Source organism: Zingiber officinale, chromosome 1B (assembly GCF_018446385.1).
Source record: "Zingiber officinale cultivar Zhangliang chromosome 1B, Zo_v1.1, whole genome shotgun sequence".
Lineage (NCBI taxonomy): Eukaryota > Viridiplantae > Streptophyta > Magnoliopsida > Zingiberales > Zingiberaceae > Zingiber > Zingiber officinale.
The window spans coordinates 171,138,483-171,160,612 of record NC_055986.1 but is presented as its reverse complement, the minus strand read 5'-3'; the positions used below and the strand labels follow the sequence as shown (position 1 = coordinate 171,160,612).

Below are 22,130 nucleotides of genomic sequence, written 5' to 3'. Positions count from 1 at the left end.
TGACACCGTTTAAAAGCTTCTAGATGTCCTGTTTCGTGTACACGAACCTTCTCCAGTTCTCCTCCCATTGAAAATCAAGCGAACGATTCAAAATCTCAAAACACTAAGCTTAAGAGCGTCGGAAGTTTTCTTGCTCTCGTTCTCTCTTCCGATGGCCAAGAAGAAAAGCAATCCCACCGAGGCGGCGGTCGTCGTAGGAGGAGACTTGGAAGGGAGGCTTGAGAGCCTCAGGGATCTGAACCAGATCCTCCTCAAGGAAATGGTGGAGCGGCGGGAGCAAGTGAGAGACCTCCAATCCTGCGTCGACCGCCTCTCTGAAGATCTCTTCCTCTTCATCGATATTGACCGAAGTTTTTCTGATCTCGTCGTCACCTCCCGGATAACTGAGATCGCGGTCGAGAGGTCGGAGGCGGAGGCAGCTCTTGCCGCTGTGCAGAAGATGCTGGAAGCTGTCACCAGCGAGAGGGATGCAGCGAGGGGAGATCTTCATACGGTGTTGTCTGAGAAGGATTCTGCCCTAGTTGAGCTTGACCGTGTGAAGCGGGGAGCTGAGATCCGTGATGTGAACGCCAGGGCGGAGGCCGAGAGGCAAAGGTGTGATCTTGAGCAGAGGATGATGCTTATCCGAGATCTCGAAGCTGATAAGGTCACCATGGAAGAAAGTGCTAGGTCGATGAAGAAGGATCTTAGTATCACTTATGATCAGTTGCAGATGATTCAAGTAGAGAAGGGTGAGATCGAGAAAGAATTGCAGGGACTAGTATCCGAAAGTGCCACATACAAAAGGGATCTCAACACAGCGTCGAAGGCATTAGAAGAGGCTCAGGAGAAGATTGCGAGTTGTCAAGTGGACAATGTTGGTCTCAGAGAGCAGATTTTGAGGATGCAGCTTGAATTTGAGGCGGATAGAGCTGATTTGATTGCAGAGGTGGAGGGATTGAAGGGAAGACTCCATAACATCGAACTAAAGAAGGAAGAGACAGTGGAAGAAAAGATTAGTCTTGAAGCTAAAGTTGCTCATCTACAAGGAATTGTTTCAGCGCAACAAGCTGAAAGAGATTTGACCTTGCAGCAGCTTGCTGAAGAAGAGGAATTGAAAGCTCTAGTCATAGAGGAAAGGCTGCATCTTAAAGAGGAGAAAGAAAAATTGCAGCTCGAGCTCAAGTCACAGAAAAAGATGTATGAATTGAAGCTAGATGGTTTGCAGGAGACAGTTAGGAAGATCGAAGAAGCGAAGGTTGAAATTGATGGATTGAGGTGTACGCAGGCGTCAGAACTTGTCAATCTGGAGATGATAACATCTATGCTCCAAGCTGAAAAGCAATCAGCCATTAATGACCTTAATCTCGTGGTGATTGAAATCGATGGCCTGAGGTTGCAGGTGGAGGAGCTAAAGAATGAGCTTCATGATGAGAAGGGAAAAATTGAGAACCTCAGGGTTCTGAACCAGCTCGCCCTTAAGGAAACAGTTGAAAGGCGAGATCAAGTGAAAGACCTCCAGTCCCAATTAGCTGAGCTTGCTGCAGAGAAGGTGAAATTGGAATCTGTCGTTGGCAAAAGGGATTCAGTGATAAGGGATCTCAATATTGCAGTGTCAGAGAAGGATTCTGCCCTATTTGAGCTTGACGATTTGAAACAAAGATGGAGGGAGGATGCAAAGAGGCAAAAGTGGGAGCTTGAGCAGAAGATGATGCTTATTCAAGCCTTTGAAGCCGATAAGGCTGCAATGGAGGAAAAAGCCATGTCATTGGAGAAGGACCTCAGAAGCACTTACGATCAGTCACAGAAAATTCAAGCAGAGAAAGTTGAGATTGAGAAAGATATGAAGGGAATAATATCCGAGACCGCCACTTACAAAAGAGATCTCAACACAGTGTCAATGGCATTGGAAGAGGCTCAGGTGAAGATTGCAAATTGTCAAGCTGACAACTTTTCTCTCGCAGAGCAGATTGCAATGTTGCAGCTTGGATTTGATGCGGACAGAATAGCTTTGATTGCAGAGGTGGATGTGTTGAAGGAAAGGCTACATAACATCATAGGAACAAAGGAAGAGATGGAGGAAGCAAATGTTCGTCTTAATGCTAAGTTTTCTGATCTACAAGTTGAGAAGGACACGATATTGTTGAAGCTCGCTGAAGAAGAGAAATCGAAATCTCTGTTCGTGGAGGAAATTGAGAGATTGAAGTTGGAGTTTGGTTATCTTCAAAAGGAGAATGAAAAATTGCAGCTTGAGATACATTCACAGAAAAGGTTACTTGAAGAAGAGATTGATGGTTTTCAAGAGACAATTAGAAAGATCAAAGCAGCAAAGGGTGAGATTGATGGATTATGGGCTATGCAGGAGTTTAAAGTTATTGACCAGCAGAAGCAAATTTCAATGCTTCAAGCTGAAAAAGATTCAGCTATCTATGAACTCAATCTCATGATCAATGAAGTTGACGGCCTAAGGCTTCAGGTCGAGGGACTAAAGAAGGAGCTTTGCAACTCTGAGGCTGCACTCGATAGACTTAATGCCGAGAATAGGCTCTTGAAAGGGGATGTTGATTCATTGGTTGCAGAAAAGTCTGCAGTCCAAGAGATGGCAAGGGCTACTAATGAAAACTTTGTGAAGGTATTGTGCCTCTTAAAATCTACTTCCGAGAAGATCATGGAACAAGAAATTATGGAAATTGAACAGGATTCAGGAGACGATGTTCTGAATGCAGCCATAGATGATTTGAAGGCAATTGAGGTGACTTTCGAGAAGAAGGCGGTGAAGATCAACGAGATGGAGCAAGAACTGGAGGTGCTGCAATGTGCCAGGGCTGAGTCTGAGAAGAAAGCCGGAGTGTTGTGTTGGGTTTGTCCGGGAATTGCTGCCGTGTTGGCTGCCATTTCTTATGCCTTGGGAGTCAGCAGCCGCTAAGGTTTTCTTCTTCCTCTGCATCAAATTTGTTGTTGCCTTTCTTTGATGATCTTAGAAACGATCAAAGTTTTGGTATCGTTTATCTGATACTTGACAACGATATGTGGGCTACAACTTAGCATTTCATACATGTTTTTTTCCCTTGCCCATTAGGAGTTCTTAATATTTAACATTATGAAAATAATTAATATTTTTTTAAAAAAAATAATGTTATCATTAAGTTTATTAATATATTTAATATTAATATAAAAACTTTATTTAGGAAAAATAAAAAAAAGTTGGATTATTTGAAGTTGACTGAGCTTAACCCATGTGACAAAAAAAATGATTCACCTCATGTGACAGCATCCCATGTCTTAACCATGACACCGTTCCAAGGGGACAACTGGCCATTAGTACAAATGACCAAGATATGGGAGAAGTTATGCTCGATCATGCCGTGTTTCGATCCCAAGATCTCATGTGACAACACCCTCTTAACCATCGCACTACCCCAAGGGAATAACTGAGCTTAACCCATGAACTATGTTGTGTTTGATATCACGTCGAGTAACAAGAATTCATTTTGCACACTATCGTTAATCTCAATTATTAAAATAGCTTTTAAATTTTAAAATTATTCAATGTAGTAAGTTTCATGAACAACTAAGATAGGAAAGCACAACACCATCATTTACTCATTTTAAAGATAAATCTAATGAAATTACCTTTTCCCCAAAAAATTTCCATGAGAAACACAATTACTATTCCTCTAAAACCCTAAACTCAAATTTTGCGAGAACCATTTTTGATCACTCATTATTATTTTTGTAAATCTTAAAACCATATAAATGTCCATTTCTTTTGTTGCTCTCTTATGCACTTCCTCAAGCATTTTGTCTCTTTTAAGAATGCTAATTGGCGAACAAAGCTGCCTTATGACTTCTCTTTTCTCTTTCATCTCTCGCTTCTGCTTCAGCCTTTAACATTTTGTTCTCCATCTTCAACTTCTCAATCTCCTTATTCATCGCCGCCTCCTCGTCATCAACTCCATCATCTGCTTCTTTTGCTTCACACAATTCAGATTCTCCACTACTATACATACACAATGGTGATAAGATTGGGGTTCTCGTGCATTAGCATCTGGATATCCAGCTTCAACCATTCAACCTCTCCATTCATCGCCTCATTGTCTTCAACTCCATCATTCTCCATCACATCTTCTGCATCTGACACTTCAGATTCACCACCGTCGTATGTGCCCAATGCTTGTGCTCCATGGATATGCTCAATTAACTTGCCTATGTAGCGCCCGCTCGACATCGGGAGTGTAAGATCCACATTTTGATGGTTTTTTATTTCTGACTTGAGTCGATCATATCGCTGAGCCAACAATTTGTTTGCTAAGTGGAAATCCTCAATCAGGTGTATGAGCTCTGGTCTCTTCTTGGCGTACCGTTCTGCACTCTGTAGGAAAGACTGCTTCTTCTTCGATCAGTTCTAGGATCGCCTTCGTCTTCTTGTCTAGCTCTGGTTATTTATTTGACACTGCAAGAGGTCATTCTCTTAGCTTAGTTAAACCGAATTAATGTGAAGAACAAATTAGAACACTACAAGACAGCTTGTTTGTCGTCATTATCAAACAAACATTGAGGTATTAGTCTCCATAATTTAAAGTCGTTACTTCTTAGTTTTGTTATCTAGATATATGTTGAGATATAAATTTCACAAACATTGAGGTAATGCTTTCTAGTAACAATTAGAATATTGCAAGTGATATTATCAATTTGAGAGAGAAGATTAGTATATCAATTCTAAATAGTTGCGACTAATAAAGCCTTGATAATGATTATAGCAGTAATCATAGTGTTTTCATAGAAATAGCAAGATTTCAATCCGTTTGAGATTTAAAGTGGTGTGTAAAAATATCCTAAGAACTCACCGACAACATGAACCCTAACTTTTAACTGAAAGAAAGGCTCTGCGTTGTTTCTTCCAAATTACTGGAAAACAATAGAAACCTCAGCAGATTTGTCCACATAAAATGACTAGAAAAAATTAAGATTTCAATGCCAAGATGAAAATTTTCGTCCACCAAAACTCAATCGATTGCAGGCAAACTCAAGAAGCGACAGGATTTTAGCTCGAACGCAGACGAGGATTCAAGGCGATGAAAATCGAACCTAGAAGTACGGATTGGAGCCAGGGGGAGCTTCATACTAACGACGTCTATGTTGCAGGTCCGAGCGGAGTCTTCGACGAGTCAACGAGAGTGCCACCTTCCCAGCTTGCCATCCACCCTACTTCCGGATAGGATCTCCTTCAATGACCTACGGTGCCACCCGATTCAAGGAAAACAAGAAAGGAACCTACCAACACTCTTTGCGATTCACCAAATATACGCCAACAAGTCGTTGTGGGAGGAAGAAAAAATTCCTTCACTTCTATACAATGATCTTTGCACACTTGATGGTCATCGGAACGAAGAATAATGATAGATATAACACAAAACAAATAGCCAAAACATGAGACACAGGGCTCCTACTCGTAGAGGGGAGGAGAAACTCCTCTACTCACATTGTGAAAGACAAAGGGGAGGGTCAGCGCTATTGGTAGAGTGTTGCTAGCGTCCCTAGCCGGCGCTGGAGAGAGAAGCGGCAACGCTGCTGTGATGGGCGACGGCTAGAGGCAGGTTTAGGTCACGTCCCCGGCCGGTGCTGGAGCTAGAGGCGACAGTGATGCTACGATGGGTGATAGCTAAAGGTAGAGGCAGGTTTAGGTCAAATCTGATTAAATGGACTCTAACCAAATCGGAGCTAGATATAGAATCGTTTTGGTTTGATCTGTATTTAAATAGGTGACCTAAATCCTACCTTGGCGGTAGGGATGAGTATTTAATTAAAATCGAATTGAATCGTAATGACTAAACTGAACCCGAACGATTTTTTAAAAAATAACCAAACCGACCGAATTCCTTGTTAAAACCCGAACAAACCGAATTAACGAATTAACCGAATAATTTTGACCCCAATTCGATTTTGTGTAGTGTGTTTGTTTACATGTGAATTAAAATTCAAAAACCACCGACTTGTGTTTGTTTACATGTGAATTGCCAAAAAGAGCTCACTTTGCTATCGAATTGTGTTTGTTTACACTGTCTATTTTTTATAAACTTTTATTTGTTATTTATTAAATTTTATTCATGATCTAATGGACCAGATCAAATGCACATAGTGTTGGAGCAATCTAGGTTTTGATGTTTGGACAAAGGTTTAAGTTAGGTTTATTGTTGTATTTGATATGCATTGTGAGTGTGCAGGATATAGGTACAACAAGGAAAGTCCAAGGATGAGTCTTGGCGGTGTAAGTCCAAGCATGTAGTCTTGGCAACGTAAGTTCAAGTGTGATCTTGGCAAAGGAGGAAAGTCCAAGGATGAGTCTTGGCGGTGTAAGTCCAAGCATGTAGTCTTGGCAACGTAAGTCCAAGTGTGACTTGGCAATGGATGAAGTCCCGGAGGCGCGACCTCTTGGCAAAGGAAGACCCGACAACAATGACAAGGCCGATGGAAGCTCCAGAAGGCAAGACGTGAAGGATGGGAAGGCATCCGAGGGACGCAAGGCTGATGGAGGAGGCTAGAAGGCTAGGTCTAGGTTGGTCGGGCGAGAACGAGTGCTGAGTGAATGTACTCGGGGTAAAATCCAAAATTAGGGTTTATTGTAGCAGTACTGTAGCAGTACTGTAGCAGTACTGTAGCGTACTGTAGCAGTCGACTGGTGGTTTCATCAGTCGACTGGTGCACTGTAGCTTGACTAGTAGAGAGCCGTTGAGAGAGCCGTTGGGTTGGCACCAGTCGACTGGTGCAAGGACCAGTCGACTGGTAACGGGAAAATCAGCTTACTGATTTCTTCCAAGCTCTATAAGAAGGAGCTTGGGATGGCCGGCCAAGGTGACGAAATTAGACTTGGTTAAAGCCTAATTAGTAGTCACCAAAGTGCTCAAGGATCTCTTGTGTCCAAGTGATCTTGGTTGGAGTTGTGGTGAGGTTTCTCCACCCACAAGGAGGTTGAGCTAGCCGGAGTTTGCCGGGGACTAATCCACCGACGGATTGAGGGATCGTCCACCTTACGGACACGCCGTGGAGTAGGAGCAAGTTATCTCCGAACCACGTAAACACCTTGTGTTAGGGTTTGTGTTTGGTTTGTTGTCTTCTTCTTTCTTGTTTTAGGTTAACTTTCGTATTTGTTAGTTTGTTTTTGTATTCCGCTGTGCACTAACATTATAGGAAGTAAAGTTTTGGGTGAGACGCTATTCACCCCCCTCTAGCGGACGTCAAGGTCCTAACAAGTGGTATCAGAGCGAGGTCGCTCTTCTACGGACTAACCGCCAAGAGAGCAAGAAGCTAGAGGAAGAAGAAGATGGAGTCCGAAGGACCGCTCGGATGGGATATCCGAATTCCACCTCCGTATGACAAAGAAGACTTCAATTATTGGAGGAAGCGGTTGGAGACATGGTTCCAAATGGATTGGAATCAATGGGTTGTCTTGAGTGACCCATTTGAAGCTCCTACGGACAAGAAGGGTAAACGCCTCCGACCTCGGCATTGGACCGAAGAGCAACGAGAGCAATCGGAGGCGGACAAGGAGGTAATGAGAATTTTGCATAATTTACTACCTTCTAATATCATTGTGAGTGTAGGTGAATGCACAAGTGCATGTGATCTTTGGAAAAAGATCATTGCCTATCACGAAGACCCGTCACAATTCCAAGGAGTAGAGGAGTCCAAGGAGAAGGGCTCATTGGTCCAAGAAGAGAAGGACCAATCCGATGTTGACATAAGGTCAACATCCGAGGAGGAGAAGGAAGATGAGGAGGTATCATCCACATCTTCAAGGGAGGAAGAAGTGGAATCATCGACATCTTCAAGTGAAGAAGAAGAAGAAGAGCAATCCAAGGAAGAGGAGATCTTGGAAGCTCAACCCTCCACCTCAACTACCAAGAAGAGCACAAAGGACCACATCAAATGCTTTGAGTGTGGTAAGATGGGGCACTACAAGAGTAGGTGTCCTTCACTCAAGAAGGTAAAGGAGGTAAACCCTAAACTCACTAAAGTTAATTTAGAAACTAATGTGAGTTGTAGGAAGAAGAAGAAGGAGGAGAAGAAGCACATTAGGTGCTTTACATGTGGTGAGTGAGGTCACTACCACACAAAGTGCCCAAGGAGAGGAGAGCTCAAGAAATTGGTGCACTTGAAGAAGTGGGAGAAGAAGAGAGCTTCAAGGGTAAGGGAGGTAAACCCTAACTTGAATGCTAGTAAAAATTTAAATCATTATAATGCTATTTATCATGAAAATAGAATGCATGATAAATCTAAGGATAAATATATCCCTCCTCATGCTAGATTTATCACATCTAAGGGTAGGAAGGTAAATAACAATTTATGCAATAACTCTAAGGATTATAGATATATGCCTAGATATAGAAATGCTCATAGGGGTCAAGAAAAATCCAAGTCTATGGATTCAATGATGGAAAACCAAGTCTTGAGGTCAAGACTTGATAATTTAGAAAGAACCCTAGCAAGAATGGAAAATATTCTTAGGGGTCAAAATGAGCATAACCTAGGAAAAGCTAGACAAGAGCCATCCAATGGCTATATAGGTTTGGGATACAAACCTAAAGCCAAGAAGGATGTGACTTCCTTTCATAGGGTTTCATATAATTATGGGACCAACCCTAGGTTTAGTGGTCAAGCTAAAAGTACAAGGGAAGTTGTCCCTAAGAGTACTTTTGCAAAGACCAATGTGACTAAGACTTCTAAGAAGTCTAATAATGTTACAAAGAAGGTCACAAGGGAGGTCATCCCTAAAGTTGACTTAGTAAAGGTGACTAAGGCTCCAAAAAGGCCAAACAAAGTCACAAATAAGGTTACAAGGGGAGTTAGCCCTAGAAGTGACCTAGTGGAAGTGACCAAGGTTTCTAAGAAGCCTAGAAAGGTCCTTAGGAAGGTATCTAGGGAAGTCATCCCTAGTGAGTACCTAGAGCATCCAAGGAGCACCAATAGGTATTGGGTTCCTAGGAACATATTCTCTACACCCTAGATGGGTTTAGAGAGTGTCAACTCCAATTGGAAAGGTAGTTAACCCAACCTTGGGAAAGTTGACACTTGAGAGCATTTTCAAGGTGATTGTTAACCTTTGAAAATGAAAAGGATGATAAGTGTTACTCTTTGAAAGAGTAAAATGTGTCAAAATTTGAGGAGTTAAATCTAATTTAAATTGACACACTAGAGAGAAGCAAAAGTAATGCCAAATTTGGAATTCGACATTTTCTTATGGAATTAAGGAAAATGTAAACCTTAATCCAAATTGTCACTCTTGGAAAAGAGTAACATGTGGCAAATCTTAAGGAATTATGTTTGAATTAAATTGACGCAATGTGGAAAAACATATGAAATACCAAATTGAGATTTTGGTATCTTCTTAGAGTAATTAAAGAAAAATCTAGGTCATAATGTAAGATGTTCACTCTTTGGAAGAGTGAAATGTGTCAAACTTTGAGGTTTTGAACTTAATTTAAATTGACACATTTAGAAAAGGATAAGAAATGCCAAGTTGGGGTTTTTGATCTTTTCTTAAAAGGTAAAAGGTAAATTTAAGTTTTAATTTGATTTCATTTACTCTTGGAAAGAGTAAAATGTGCCATACTTTGAGAAATTTGTTTAAGTTAAAATGACATAAATTTAGAAAGGAAAAATAAATATCAAAATTGGGTTTTGGCATTTTCATGGAAAATCATGGGCAATTTAGGGTTAAATTTTGAGTTAGCTAGGGTTAAGAATACTTAGATAGGTAATCTAGGTAAATTTTATTTATGCTAACTTGCCATGTTTTGTTTGCCTATCATATGTCATGACATCATATTTATATTTAGCATTCATATTTTATTACCATGTCATGTCATACATACATCATGTAGCTATAGCTTGCTTTTCATTTTGAAAATTGCTTATTTTGATGTATGCCATGTAACATCATGCATTACTTTAATTCCCTTGTTATTTAAGGACAAATGACATCTATTATAAATGGTAAATATCCCAACAAGAGGGATTATATCAAGTGGCATCCTAGATGGATGATCATGATTTTTACAATGCCTAGATAGAGATGCATGATCCCTTAGTTTAGGGCAAGACCAAATATACATCTCACAAAGAACTATAAGGTGACTTGTATGTGTTTTAATACACGTTAGATACAAGTGAGATGTTAAGATGGTGAACTAAACTCAAGATGTTGATCTAGTGCATCTTGTTGAGTTTTAGGTTCATCAAAACACATAGTTATGTGTCTTCCAATCATTGGGAAAGCTAATGTACAAGTCATGTGCATTGAGCCCAAAGAACGTGGTTGGATATTGGTTTTAAAAATGATTTCAAAATACTTTTGAAAAACCTTGGTGAAGACTATCTTTTGATAGTAATCATCATTGGAAAGTTAGACACAAACTAGGAGAAAACATTGAAATTTTCAAGAGTTTTCAAATTTGTGTCAATCTTTGAAAATAGGAAGTATTTTCATAGAAAACTATTTTTCCTTGATAAAGTACTCTAAATAATGTCTACATGAGTTTTCATGATGAAAACAAGTATGGTTTGGTTAAGAAAAACCAAAGTGAAGTTTCGGTTGAGGTTAGTTTCATTATTGAATTTTTAACCTCAAAACTTCAAGTTTTGGTTTTCCTAATTATTTAGAAACTCCAAGTCATTGTTGGTGCAATGATAAAAGTTTAACCATATTTTTAGGGGGAGTTACTCCTTTAAAACATAAAAATCTTTTCCAAGACCAAAAGGAGGTCAAGTGTTAAGGTAGCACATGACATTGGTATGAGAGATGTTACCAAGGACAAGGGAGAGTCATCCAAGGCCAATAAGAAGGAATATGCTAGGGTACCATATAATTATAGCAAGAATGAGGTGTCCAAGATTAAAGACAAATTAACCAAAGACAAGGTGTCTAAGGTTATGAAGGAGAGTTTTGTAGGCCAAGTGTCACCTGAGGTGCACCGAAGTGGCATAGTCATAGTAAATGAGTCACCTAGGGAGGTGGCTAAGATTAAGAGCTCAAGGGAGAGCTCAAAGAGTCTTTGGGACATATGGTAAATGATCTTAAGTGAACCAAGATGTGCCAAAGGGATTAGAGATGGATTTGAGTCTCTATTATACTTGGTTGGCACAATTGGGATGTGTTTCGTGCATAGAAATATGAATTAGGTTTATATTGCATGAAAATTAGTTGTTGATGTATAGATGCCATATAAACCCATGCTAGGAAAGTATTGTGGTTTAGTATGGGCAGATACATCAAGAGGAAGCTGAAACTAGGACTTTAGGTCAAGGTTCAATTGAACTATTTAGCTAATTTTGAATTTTGTGTCAATCTTGGGATCTGTGATAAATATATTTTTATATATATTTTTCCCAAGTAGACAAGGGTACAATAGACCTCTCCACAAAATTTGGAAATTTTTGGAGGTCTAGGGAATTTCTGGTGCATTTCTGAAGTTGGCCTGAAAAGGCTGATTTTTACATAAATAGGGTGCCAGTCGACTGGTGCAGATACCAGTCGACTGGTAACAGTATTTTTGAGCACAGAATGTCTCTGTAAGCTCAGTTTTTCGATACCAGTCGACTGGTGATGATACCAGTCGACTGGTAACAGTAGATTTCGACCACAGAATGCTTCTGTAAGGTTGTCGAAGGGGGCAGTCGACTGGTACCTAGTTCAGTCGACTGATACCAGCCTAAAAGTGTTTTTCAACGTTGTTCTTGACCGTGTCAACTCGTTTAAATGTATGAGATCCATGGGGGATAAATACATGAGTTTAGGGTCAATTTGGATGACATGTTTTCAACAATTGGGATATTGTTGGAGCTCTTTTTGATGTATGGCAAAGGGGGAGAAGTCTAGGTTTAAGTGAGAAACCTATACACCTTTGCAAGAAATCCTAACTCGAGGGAGAGCTTAGGTGAAGGGGGAGCGACTGTTTAGGCAAAGGGGGAGAAGTTTACCTTTGCGGGAAATCCTAGCTCAAGGAGGAGCTTAGGTGAAGGGGGAGCCTAGGGATTTAGGTTCCATTATCTATGCATGAGTTGATTTGCATATTTATTTACATATGTATTGTATTTATGTTTCCCTAACTTAAACAGGTTGCCAAACATCAAAAAGGGGGAGATTGTTGGAGCAATCTAGGTTTTGATGTTTGGACAAAGGTTTAAGTTAGGTTTATTGTTGTATTTGATATGCATTGTGAGTGTGCAGGATATAGGTACAACAAGGAAAGTCCAAGGATGAGTCTTGGCGGTGTAAGTCCAAGCATGTAGTCTTGGCAACGTAAGTTCAAGTGTGATCTTGGCAAAGGAGGAAAGTCCAAGGATGAGTCTTGGCGGTGTAAGTCCAAGCATGTAGTCTTGGCAACGTAAGTCCAAGTGTGACTTGGCAATGGATGAAGTCCCGGAGGCGCGACCTCTTGGCAAAGGAAGACCCGACAACAATGACAAGGCCGATGGAAGCTCCAGAAGGCAAGACGTGAAGGATGGGAAGGCATCCGAGGGACGCAAGGCTGATGGAGGAGGCTAGAAGGCTAGGTCTAGGTTGGTCGGGCGAGAACGAGTGCTGAGTGAATGTACTCGGGGTAAAATCCAAAATTAGGGTTTATTGTAGCATCAGAGAGGATCTGTGCCCGAAATGGCTGGGATCAGTCGACTGGTCCTGGGACCAGTCGACTAGTAGAGAGCCGCTGAGAGAGCCGTTGGGTTGGCACCGGTCGACCGGTGCAAGGACCATCGACTGGTAACGGGAAAATCAGCTATCGATTTCTTCCAAGCTCTATAAGAAGGAGCTTGGGATGGCCGGCCAAGGTGACGAAATTAGACTTGGTTAAAGCCTAATTAGTAGTCACCAAAGTGCTCAAGGATCTCTTGTGTCCAAGTGATCTTGGTTGGAGTTGTGGTGAGGTTTCTCCACCCACAAGGAGGTTGAGCTAGCCGGAGTTTGCCGGGGACTAATCCACCGACGGATTGAGGGATCGTCCACCTTACGGACACGCCGTGGAGTAGGAGCAAGTTATCTCCGAACCACGTAAACACCTTGTGTTAGGGTTTGTGTTTGGTTTGTTGTCTTCTTCTTTCTTGTTTTAGGTTAACTTTCGTATTTGTTAGTTTGTTTTTGTATTCCGCTGTGCACTAACATTATAGGAAGTAAAGTTTTGGGTGAGACGCTATTCACCCCCCCTCTAGCGGACGTCAAGGTCCCAACACATAGCCTTGGTGCCGATCCAACACCTCAACTTTGCCAAATATACTTGAGCTAAATTCATTTAGATGTTATTGAAACATTCAATCATTCAATCTTAATTAGCATGATATTCTACTTAGTTTTTAAATTTAACATTCCACTAAAAGATCATTAGAACTATTTGTCTAAAAAAATAACTAAAAACATTCTCAAGAAATGATCCCATACTTCACTACTTCTCGGTTTCATTGCTTTTCTTTTGGTTTACATTCTTTTGAAATTTACAGTAGTTTTTGTTCCCACAGAATCAATTTCAGATTGTGATATTGAACAACTATTAACATTCATATTTAATAAATCTCCTTGCATTAATATTAGACAAATACTGATCATAGATGATGCACAAAAACTGTTCAAATAAATATGAAACTCAACTTGTGACCAAGCATCATGATATTTATTATCAGGATTCAGCTAGTCAACAAAGATTTCATAAGTCATACAAAATCAATATTTACTAATTTCAAAATATTGAGTAAGTTATTATCTTCATTTTTAAATAATTTTGAATACACTTATTTATAGCTAAGTAAATTGTAAACTTATTATCTACTTGAGGCGTTTTATTATATTTAATAATAATACTCTGTTTAATACCATACAGCTTATATTTCTCTGAATTAGGTTGTCTAAACTTGAATATAAAATTTTAATTAATAATTTTACATCTAAAAAATAAGAAAATTAAATTGTATAAAAAAAATATTTTTAAAATTAATATTTAATTTGTTAAAATAAATTTTAAACCACCATTTTCGATCTAAAGTCTAAATGAAATAAGGTGAGGGATTTATTTTTTTAAAATAATGTCAAGGTGTAAAATTTTTTTTCTACCTAGGGCCTTAAATAGGCTTGAGCCGACCCCAGGGGTGGCCCTGGAGGAGGGCGACACTGGGCGATGGCCCTGGGCCTAGAATTTGAGAGGGCCCATTTTTTTTTTTTTAGAATTATGTATTATAGACATGTAATTGGGGCCTTGAGTAATTGGACCCAAATTCATATTTCAGAATTTTTTGATATTGTCCTTTACTTTTATCTTTTTAGGCATATAATTGGGGCCTTGGGTAGTTGGACCCAAATTCATATTTCAAAACTTTTTGATATTGTCTTTTATTTTTATCCTTTTAGGTTCAATTTGCAAAATGGTAATCTTGAAACTAATAATATTATAGACAATTTTACAAATAGAAATGTAAGAAGAAATCGTTTAAATGAATTGTATATTATTAAAAATTTATTTTAAACTTTTTTTTCGCCCTGGGCCTCCTGAGTCGAAGGACCGGAGCTGGCCGACCCTCCCTTGAAGTAAGGAATTGTATTATCTCTTGGTCAGCAACAAGGAAATCATGATTGTGCATCCATGGCTGATGAAAATACTACACAATAGTTTGTTTCCCTTAGATATTTGTTGTCTGGTGTAATATCAGATTGCATAAATATACAAGAATGATATACATGTCTATAGGAGTATCAAATCGTTCATGAGCTATTCAAAGCTTGATTCGATAAAAGTTTATTTGAATTCATTTAATAAGATTCGTTAAGATAAATAAGTCAATCTCAAGTTTCACAATACTCGACTCGTTAGTTCGTGAACATGCTCGTTAGTAAGCTCATGAATCAACTTTTAAATGAAAAAATAATAATTTTGATATTAAATTTATAAATTTTATACTTTATTTATAAAAAATATAGACAAATATAGTAAATTTATTTATTAAATAAAATTATAAATTTTAATAAGAATATTATAATTTTCTCTAAATATCTAATTTAGGTTTTAATGAATATATTTAAATTTATAATTTATATTTATTAAGCTCGATAAAAGTTCGATTAAGTTCGTGAGCCATGAATATATTTGTCAAATAAAACTCGAACTCAACTCGATTAAAAACGATCAAACTAAAACATTCCAGAATTGAACTCGGCTCAACTCAATTACACCACTAGATGTTTGGATATGTTAAAAGGGCAATCAGACCCCACAGGTCATCCGAGTTGGTATGTGGTGGGATGCTTACCACTATGATTTCGCCTTTTGCCACATGTTAAAAGGGCAATCAGGGCAATAGCGTCATTTCGAGTTAAATCTCCCACAAGATCGATTTCGCTGGAGTTGAGGTGCCCTTTGTTCGTTCAGCCGCCACACCGTTCTCTGATCCGCCGTCGATCGTCGGCCACTGACCTACCGCGTGGAGACTACCTTGGCTCCCGTAGCATAAATAGGCACGCATAGTGTCTGCCCGTTCTTGCTTCTTGAACAGTTGCATCTCTTCCTTGCTCGTTCGTTGGCATCACTCATTGAGGCTGGTCCGCCGGTAACTTCAGATCCATTAGCTCAATGTATAGATTTCTTTGATAGATCTGTTTAACTTGTAGCGGTAGCGCACCTCAATTTCCACTGCAATCTGCTGCCACTGACCATTGCCGCCCTATCATCCAACGCCATCAGGTGAGATTCTACTAAGTGAAAGATTTTTTTTATTCCTTGTGCATAAGAAACTTGGGAGTTATGATACTGTGTTTGGGTTCATTTGGCGATGGTAGAAATTGACATGGTTTTGTTTGCCTGCACAGTAAATGTTTGACTAAATGCGCAGGAAAATGCTTTGTTTTTATAACATGTTTGATCTTTTCCTTATGTTCTTGAAACTGTTGTGATATGGATTCTCATTAGTTTCTGCTGCTACTTTGTGCGAAGGAATGACTCAAGCTTCTTGACTGTGAGGTTAGTTTTGTTGGTTCTCCAATGGTGAGCAATGAGGAGTTGAAGAAAGCTCAGATTGTTGAGGCTCGTGCGAAGAGCATTTTCCCTAATGTTAGGTGCACTGAATGTGGCAGTCAATCCATTGAGGATTCACAGGCAGATGTTGCTATTTTGCTCAGAAAGGTAAAAATAGTTTCCTTGAAACTCTTCTATGCTATTCTTTGTTTCTTTGTTAGCTAACATAGCTTGGGGATGCTAAATTTGGTTTTCTGGAAATAAATCCATGAATGCAGAGATTTTTTTTTCTTTTGTACTTGGTCATATTATTTGGGTATTAAAACAATCTGCAACTCAAGTGTGACAAAGTAGATATGTACATGAAACATTGAACAAATGAAGCAGATGAGCAGAAGGGGATGAGTAGAACAAAATGAAGCCGATTGAGTAGAAGAGCAAAAAGGGATGGAAAATATGAACAAAGAGATGTAGCAAATAGCTTGGCATGAAAATAAATGTTCCCCTTTATGTCCAAACGCCTACTTCCTTTTTGGTCATCTTGTCCAATGCTTGGGATGGAAATAAGGCAGAAACAGTGACTTGATGTTGAAAAGCAGTGGTGCAATGCTGTGCATAAGCTTGGTTAGGAGACTAGATGTCCCCAGGGTGTAGCACATATGGTGGGCGCATGGTAGTGTGTCCAGATTGGGCAAGGGTCGATCCCCAAGGTGTCACTGCCTGTGGTAGTCCTTGTTATGCGCCTTCCATCTATGTATTTGAATTTACCTCCCTCTATATCCGTGGGACCGATTCTAGAGGGGTCGTTGATGTGGCGGTTCCATATTTTTTGGTTAGTAGACCATGTGAACAAGGAACAAAAGCCTCATGGTCTTCTTTCATGTGAGGAAAATAACAGAATAAGTATTTTTCAACTTCTCAAATAATCGTGACATTCATCAATATACCACTTTTAAAGGATGTTGTAAAATGTTTGACAATAAATAGAGATAAAGGGTAAAAGAAAAGGAAGAAAAAAAATAGGTCTTTGATATCATGATAGAATTTGCTAAAAATAATGTTATTCTCCATTATGCTAAAAAAGTCACTAATTTAAAGACTTTTGGGTCTTAACACATCGTACCGACAAAAGAATTGCATCATTATTTACACGTGAAGCAACTTTTTCAAAAGAATGTTGTTTTATTTCTGTTGTGAACTATGGTCATGTCCTTGAAGTGCTTTGCTATCTGTGATCTTGGTTCTTGGAGGAATCTTTCCTTATGGTTATTGGAAACCTTCTTTCCTTTTATTAATTTTTATTGGGTGGGCTGCTTATGACTGCTAATATTTTACATAGGACAGTTTTAGTCATATATCTTTTTAGATTTTCTAGGATGCAAATTATTGTACTTTTGTTTATACACACACAATGAACTGCTGCTTAATGTTCCCTCCATGACAACCATGGTGATGTCCATCCATTCTTTCTTTACTCCTACACCTTCATTCTCATTTTCATCACATGCAACAAAATTTTGGCTCATCATCAAAGATATTTACTGCATAGTATCTTTTCTTTTTCCACCTCGACGTTTTATAAAACAACCAAGTTTTGCATATATATGCTTGGTCAACTTGTTGATTAAGAAAGACAACTTAAATGACCATTCAAATACGGGTTTGCAAATTGCAATATTCACCTGAATAACTTTCCCCTGTTTAAGTTAAGTGTCTCTGTTACATTATTATCATGGTGTAAATCTCATGACATAAACGAATCAATGGTGTGGCGCTTCCTAGTTTGGATTTTTTTTGGTGTTAATTGAGAACTTTTTCTCTAATTTTTAAAAATACTACTTTTGTTGAATTATTTTCCGTTTTGCTTTCATAGTTGATGCCTTAGTATGTCTCAAGCATTGTATTGGCAGTATTATATCAGAACGTTATATTTGTTTCTTTTGTGTGTATCTGTTCTCAAAGAAGAATCACAAACAGCTAAATTGATGTTGTTCAATAACCAAATATGTTTTTCTTTTTTTATGCTTCTCTATTAATCTCAGTGTCCTTGTTTCTGCTATTCATTATCAGAATTGTACTCACAATGAAAATCTATCAAATATTTGTGCAGAAATTTCTCTGTTTCTTGTGGGGCCTTTCCTTGTTCATTTTCTTTATCTTGTTTATTTACTTACTGGCTGAAATCTGTGTATTTCTCCTTTTTGGTTTTAGTTTTTCTTTTAATCAGGAAGGTTCTGCATAGTTGTCGCCTACATGATTCTCTATTATGAACATCTTTTTTTTCTTTTTTTTTTAAATGTGCATCTATTGTTAATATTACTATAATTAGTGGTTTCCTTACATCTTTCAGCTCATCCGGGATGGAATCCGAGAAGGTAAAACTGACAAGGAGGTGTACAAAAGTCTAGCGGAAAGGTTCGGCGAGGATGTACTTTATGCTCCTCATTTCGATCTACAAACTGCTGCTATATGGTTGTCGCCGGTAAGATCTTTTACAGTGATACCAGAGGTCCTTGCATTCTGTATTTGTATTGCAGTGTGGTTCTCTTAGACAAACTTTACTAGGGTTCTAAGAAAGATCTCATTGACATTAATCCAATGGAATTAGGTTATTGTTACTGGGGTTGCAATTGGTGGATGGGCATATCGGAGGCGCAGGCAAAATACCAATGTCCACGTAATGGCTCTGAATCTTGTTCGAGGTGTTCCGTTAACCCCAACAGAGAAGGAAACTATGCTCGAACTACTAACACCACCGCCATCTCTGAGAAGAAAGTGGTGGAGTTGAAGGCTTTGGTGTGCTTTCTATGTTCCTTCACGCTTAGCTAATCTAATACTTACATAGTGGACCTTCATAAGAAGAGCAAACGAACAAAATGTTGCAAAAGTTCCAATTTTGTCACTGTTATGTCGAAATGTATCTAGGTCATGGATGTTTAGTTGTCGATTACTCATAAGTTGAATGAGAAGCGATTGGAAGACTGTATGTTAAGATCCAATTTTGTCCATTTTTTTTTTTTTAGATCTCAACACCTAACTGTATGTTAAGTATCTTTGCAACGTGAGCTAGTTGTCTCTACTAGAAACAGAAACACACACTGAGAAACTATTGGTTCTAAGTGAACTAGCATGGTCTGATATTTCAATATTCAAGGGGGTGCAAGACCTGCGGGAGAGAGGTAATCAAGAAGGGTTGCAACAGAGAGGGCCGAATTCAAGGCGGGATCACAACCGTCCCAGGCTTTGGCTGGGAGCCGATAAAAGCCTTTCGGCCTTGCCCGGGGTTTGTAGCAACTGGTGGGAGATACACAAGGAAAGGGCAAAGCATGGACGAGGTTGCATTTGGCAGGGACGGAAGAGATACGCCTGCCAAATCAAGGTAGAAACTTACTTTACTGATGTTCTCTAAGCTCCTGTTTATCTAATTTCAAGCTAATACGGGAAGAAAAAAAATTGCTCCTTTCTTTATTTGGAGTATCATTTCTCTAGAACAGTCAATGTGTTGTTTACTGGAAAAGCTTTCTTTATTATGCAGCAAGAGAAGGGAGAACAAAAGGAAGTGAAGGGATGAAGATCTTTATGCATGTTTAGTTACCACAACTGAGGCAATTGAAACTATCTACTCTTTAGTGGTGAATGCAGCAAATTTATGTTTGTAGCATGGGGGTACACAGATATCAGAAATGAAATTCACTGCTGATTATTGTTTACAAATAGGGAAGATAAAAAAAGATTTTGCTATGATTCAAACATAATCATCCTAATAAATGGCATGTACAAAATTGCTCTAAACAGTTAGTAGTGAAAATTTGTAGGGTGCATCAAGATTACATACCGCTCATGGGGAATGAAAATGAGGGTGGGTCAGCTATCCTTTTTCCTAATTGAGGCCAAATTCAAATCTTCTTGTGCAGATAACTTAAATTTTCATCTACTAAGCTTTCAGAGAGTTGTCCATCTTGATGAATTCTGAAATGTAAAACCTCAGCATTACCATATAGACAGCAGCATCAACAAGAAACTAAATGGTTTCAGCATCAGGATTTCACTTGCAATATACACAGCCAAAACATGGTTACAAAAAACCATTTCCTATCAATATTGTTACATTTACATGAGAAGTGTGTGCTAACGCAAGCAAGCCATTCTATTGTTGGAAGGAACGGCATGACTATTCTATTGTTGGAAGGAACGGCATGACTAGGAAATACGGTGCTTGACCTAAACTGGCAGCATGATGAACTACTTGAGAACATATGTGATAGATAGGCAAACCATAGAAAAGATTCCTAAAAAAAACATATTTCATTTCCATCCCTAAGTACTTGTTTTGATGTATCAATTACACAAGTCCTGATATAATTTTTCATGTGTACCAAATGCACTTCGAACACAAAAACTCAGTTAACAGTTGTGCAGATCCCAGAAAATCAAAAATGTATATACTTATATTCAGAGCCAAACTTACCCTAAATGCTACTAGAATATATGCTCAAGACAGTGCAATCAGTTCGCAGCATAAAAGCGAGGCAACATCTACTGAGTAAGAACTCAATTTTGAAAAAAAGTCAGCATTATTTAAGATGGTTTGAAAGAATCTAAATAGGAATACAGGAGACAGGGCAGAAAATAAATTATTATAAGGAGATGTTAACTTTCAGTCTAATAGATTAGATGTAATTAAGGTCTTTAAGATTTAAACGATATCTCTAGTATGCAAACGATATCTCTATTATTATATTTCTTTAAATTTATTTATTTATTTATTAAGATAATTTTTTTTTGCTCCCTCTGGATTATAGCCTCAATAAGGTCTATCAAGGTAATGAACTTGATCCTTGGGGACCCAATATTGACCAAGTCTAACTTGATTGACCAAGTTGGACTTGGGTACCCATGCTTGGACCACCTTTCTATTTGTTCTGTGTACAAGTGACAAATACGATCTATACTTCTTTTTAGGCTTGAATTCAATTCCGGATCTGTTGTATACAGCCTTTTGTTTTCCAAGAATCAGGTTAAGATTCTTGGAACCCAAAGAGAACCGTTCCAACGTTTTCTCCAAATCCTTGACCTGAGTTTTCAGGCTAGAATTTTCTTCCTTAAGTTTTTGGACTTGAGTTGAGTTTCCAGTCTGAACTGAGTCAGTTAAGGATTCAGAGTTAGTCACTTCTTTAAGGGTTGTTACCTCCTTTAGAAGTGACTTAATCCGAATGTTTGACTTAGCCAACTTGTACAATAAGTAGTTAACTAAATTATTTAGACGCGGAATACTTACAGTGGGATCAGACCCTTCGGAAACGGATACGGATCTGTGACTTCTTTCCGATTCAGCTTCTGATTCGCTCTCGCTCTCGGGCACGTTGATTTGATCCCGGGCCATTAGTGCGAGGAGGCTCGTCTGGATGAGCTCGTCTGGTTGAGCTCGTCGTCGGTATCTTCTTCTGAAGATTTCTCAAAAGTCGCTTTCAGCACCTTCTTCTTTCTCTGCTTCTTTGCTTACTTTTGATTTGGGCAGTTGGCCTTGATGTGCCCCTTTTGATTGCACCCGTAGCAAATTACCTCGAAATTGACTTTTGAGCTTGATTGACTCTCCTTGGATTCTACTGCCTTCTTTAGGTCTCTCTTGTTGAAACCCTTCGTTTTATTTTATAGTTTCTTTACAAGGTTCACAAGTTCTGTTGTTAGTTCGTCGTCTTCATCGTCTGGGTCGGGTTCTTCTTCCGAATCCGGGTTCGGTTCTTCGCCGTGTTCTTGGTTCACGTGTTCTGCTTGTACCTGCAATCAAAGCAATGCCCTTCTCGGTTGGTTGTGCATTAGTCTGCTCATGTAATTCGAATTCAGAAAACAACTCATCTAGTCTAATGGAAGATAAATCCTTGGAGACTTTGTAGGCATCTACCATTGATGTCCACAATGTACTCCTTGGAAACGAGTTGAGAGCATATCTTATAATATCTCTGTTCTCGACTTTTTGCCCAATCGCGTTGAGGGAGTTCAGAATATCTTGAATGCGTGTGTCGAGTTGACTTGCTGTCTCTCCTTCCTACATTTTGAGATTGTATAGTTTATTAAACAGTAAATATCTCTTACTCACCTTGGTGTCGGAGGTGCCTCATGGAGTTTGATCAGCTTCTCCCATAACTCTTTTGCGCTGGAGAACGA

At 39.0% G+C, this 22,130-nt stretch overlaps 2 protein-coding genes across 5 annotated transcripts; both read left to right on the top strand.

Annotated features, from left to right (window-relative positions):
- The first annotated feature begins 88 nt into the window (after positions 1-88).
- LOC121992220 (myosin heavy chain, clone 203) lies at positions 89-5,044 on the top strand. Its single transcript, XM_042546436.1, has 2 exons — positions 89-2,906; positions 5,000-5,044. The coding sequence occupies exon 1, from the start codon at positions 152-154 to the stop codon at positions 2,903-2,905; it is 2,754 nt and encodes a 917-aa protein (XP_042402370.1). The 5' UTR covers positions 89-151; the 3' UTR covers position 2,906; positions 5,000-5,044.
- A 10,286-nt stretch (positions 5,045-15,330) lies between these two features.
- On the top strand, positions 15,331-18,964 carry LOC121992286 (cytochrome c-type biogenesis CcmH-like mitochondrial protein). Of its 4 annotated transcripts, none has more exons than XM_042546590.1 (5): positions 15,331-15,561; positions 15,623-15,695; positions 15,977-16,133; positions 18,316-18,447; positions 18,574-18,964. In XM_042546590.1, exons 3-5 carry the CDS (start codon positions 15,993-15,995, stop codon positions 18,751-18,753), a joined length of 453 nt encoding a protein of 150 aa, XP_042402524.1. In that variant the 5' UTR covers positions 15,331-15,561; positions 15,623-15,695; positions 15,977-15,992; the 3' UTR covers positions 18,754-18,964. The 4 variants fall into 4 exon arrangements, with proteins under 4 accessions (XP_042402524.1, XP_042402504.1, XP_042402520.1 ...); XM_042546570.1 differs by having other exon boundaries at positions 15,945-16,133; XM_042546578.1 differs by having other exon boundaries at positions 15,344-15,469; positions 15,945-16,133.
- The last annotated feature ends 3,166 nt before the right edge of the window (positions 18,965-22,130 follow it).

Bases quoted from the DNA above. Each gene is read 5' to 3' on its own strand.
- LOC121992220 (XM_042546436.1), top strand. From the start codon at position 152: ATGGCCAAGAAGAAAAGCAATCCCACCGAGGCGGCGGTCGTCGTAGGA.
- LOC121992286 (XM_042546590.1), top strand. From the start codon at position 15,993: ATGGTGAGCAATGAGGAGTTGAAGAAAGCTCAGATTGTTGAGGCTCGT. The intron at 16,134-18,315 runs GTAAAAATAGTT...TACATCTTTCAG, and splicing joins TTGCTATTTTGCTCAGAAAG to CTCATCCGGGATGGAATCCG. The intron at 18,448-18,573 runs GTAAGATCTTTT...CAATGGAATTAG, and splicing joins CTGCTATATGGTTGTCGCCG to GTTATTGTTACTGGGGTTGC.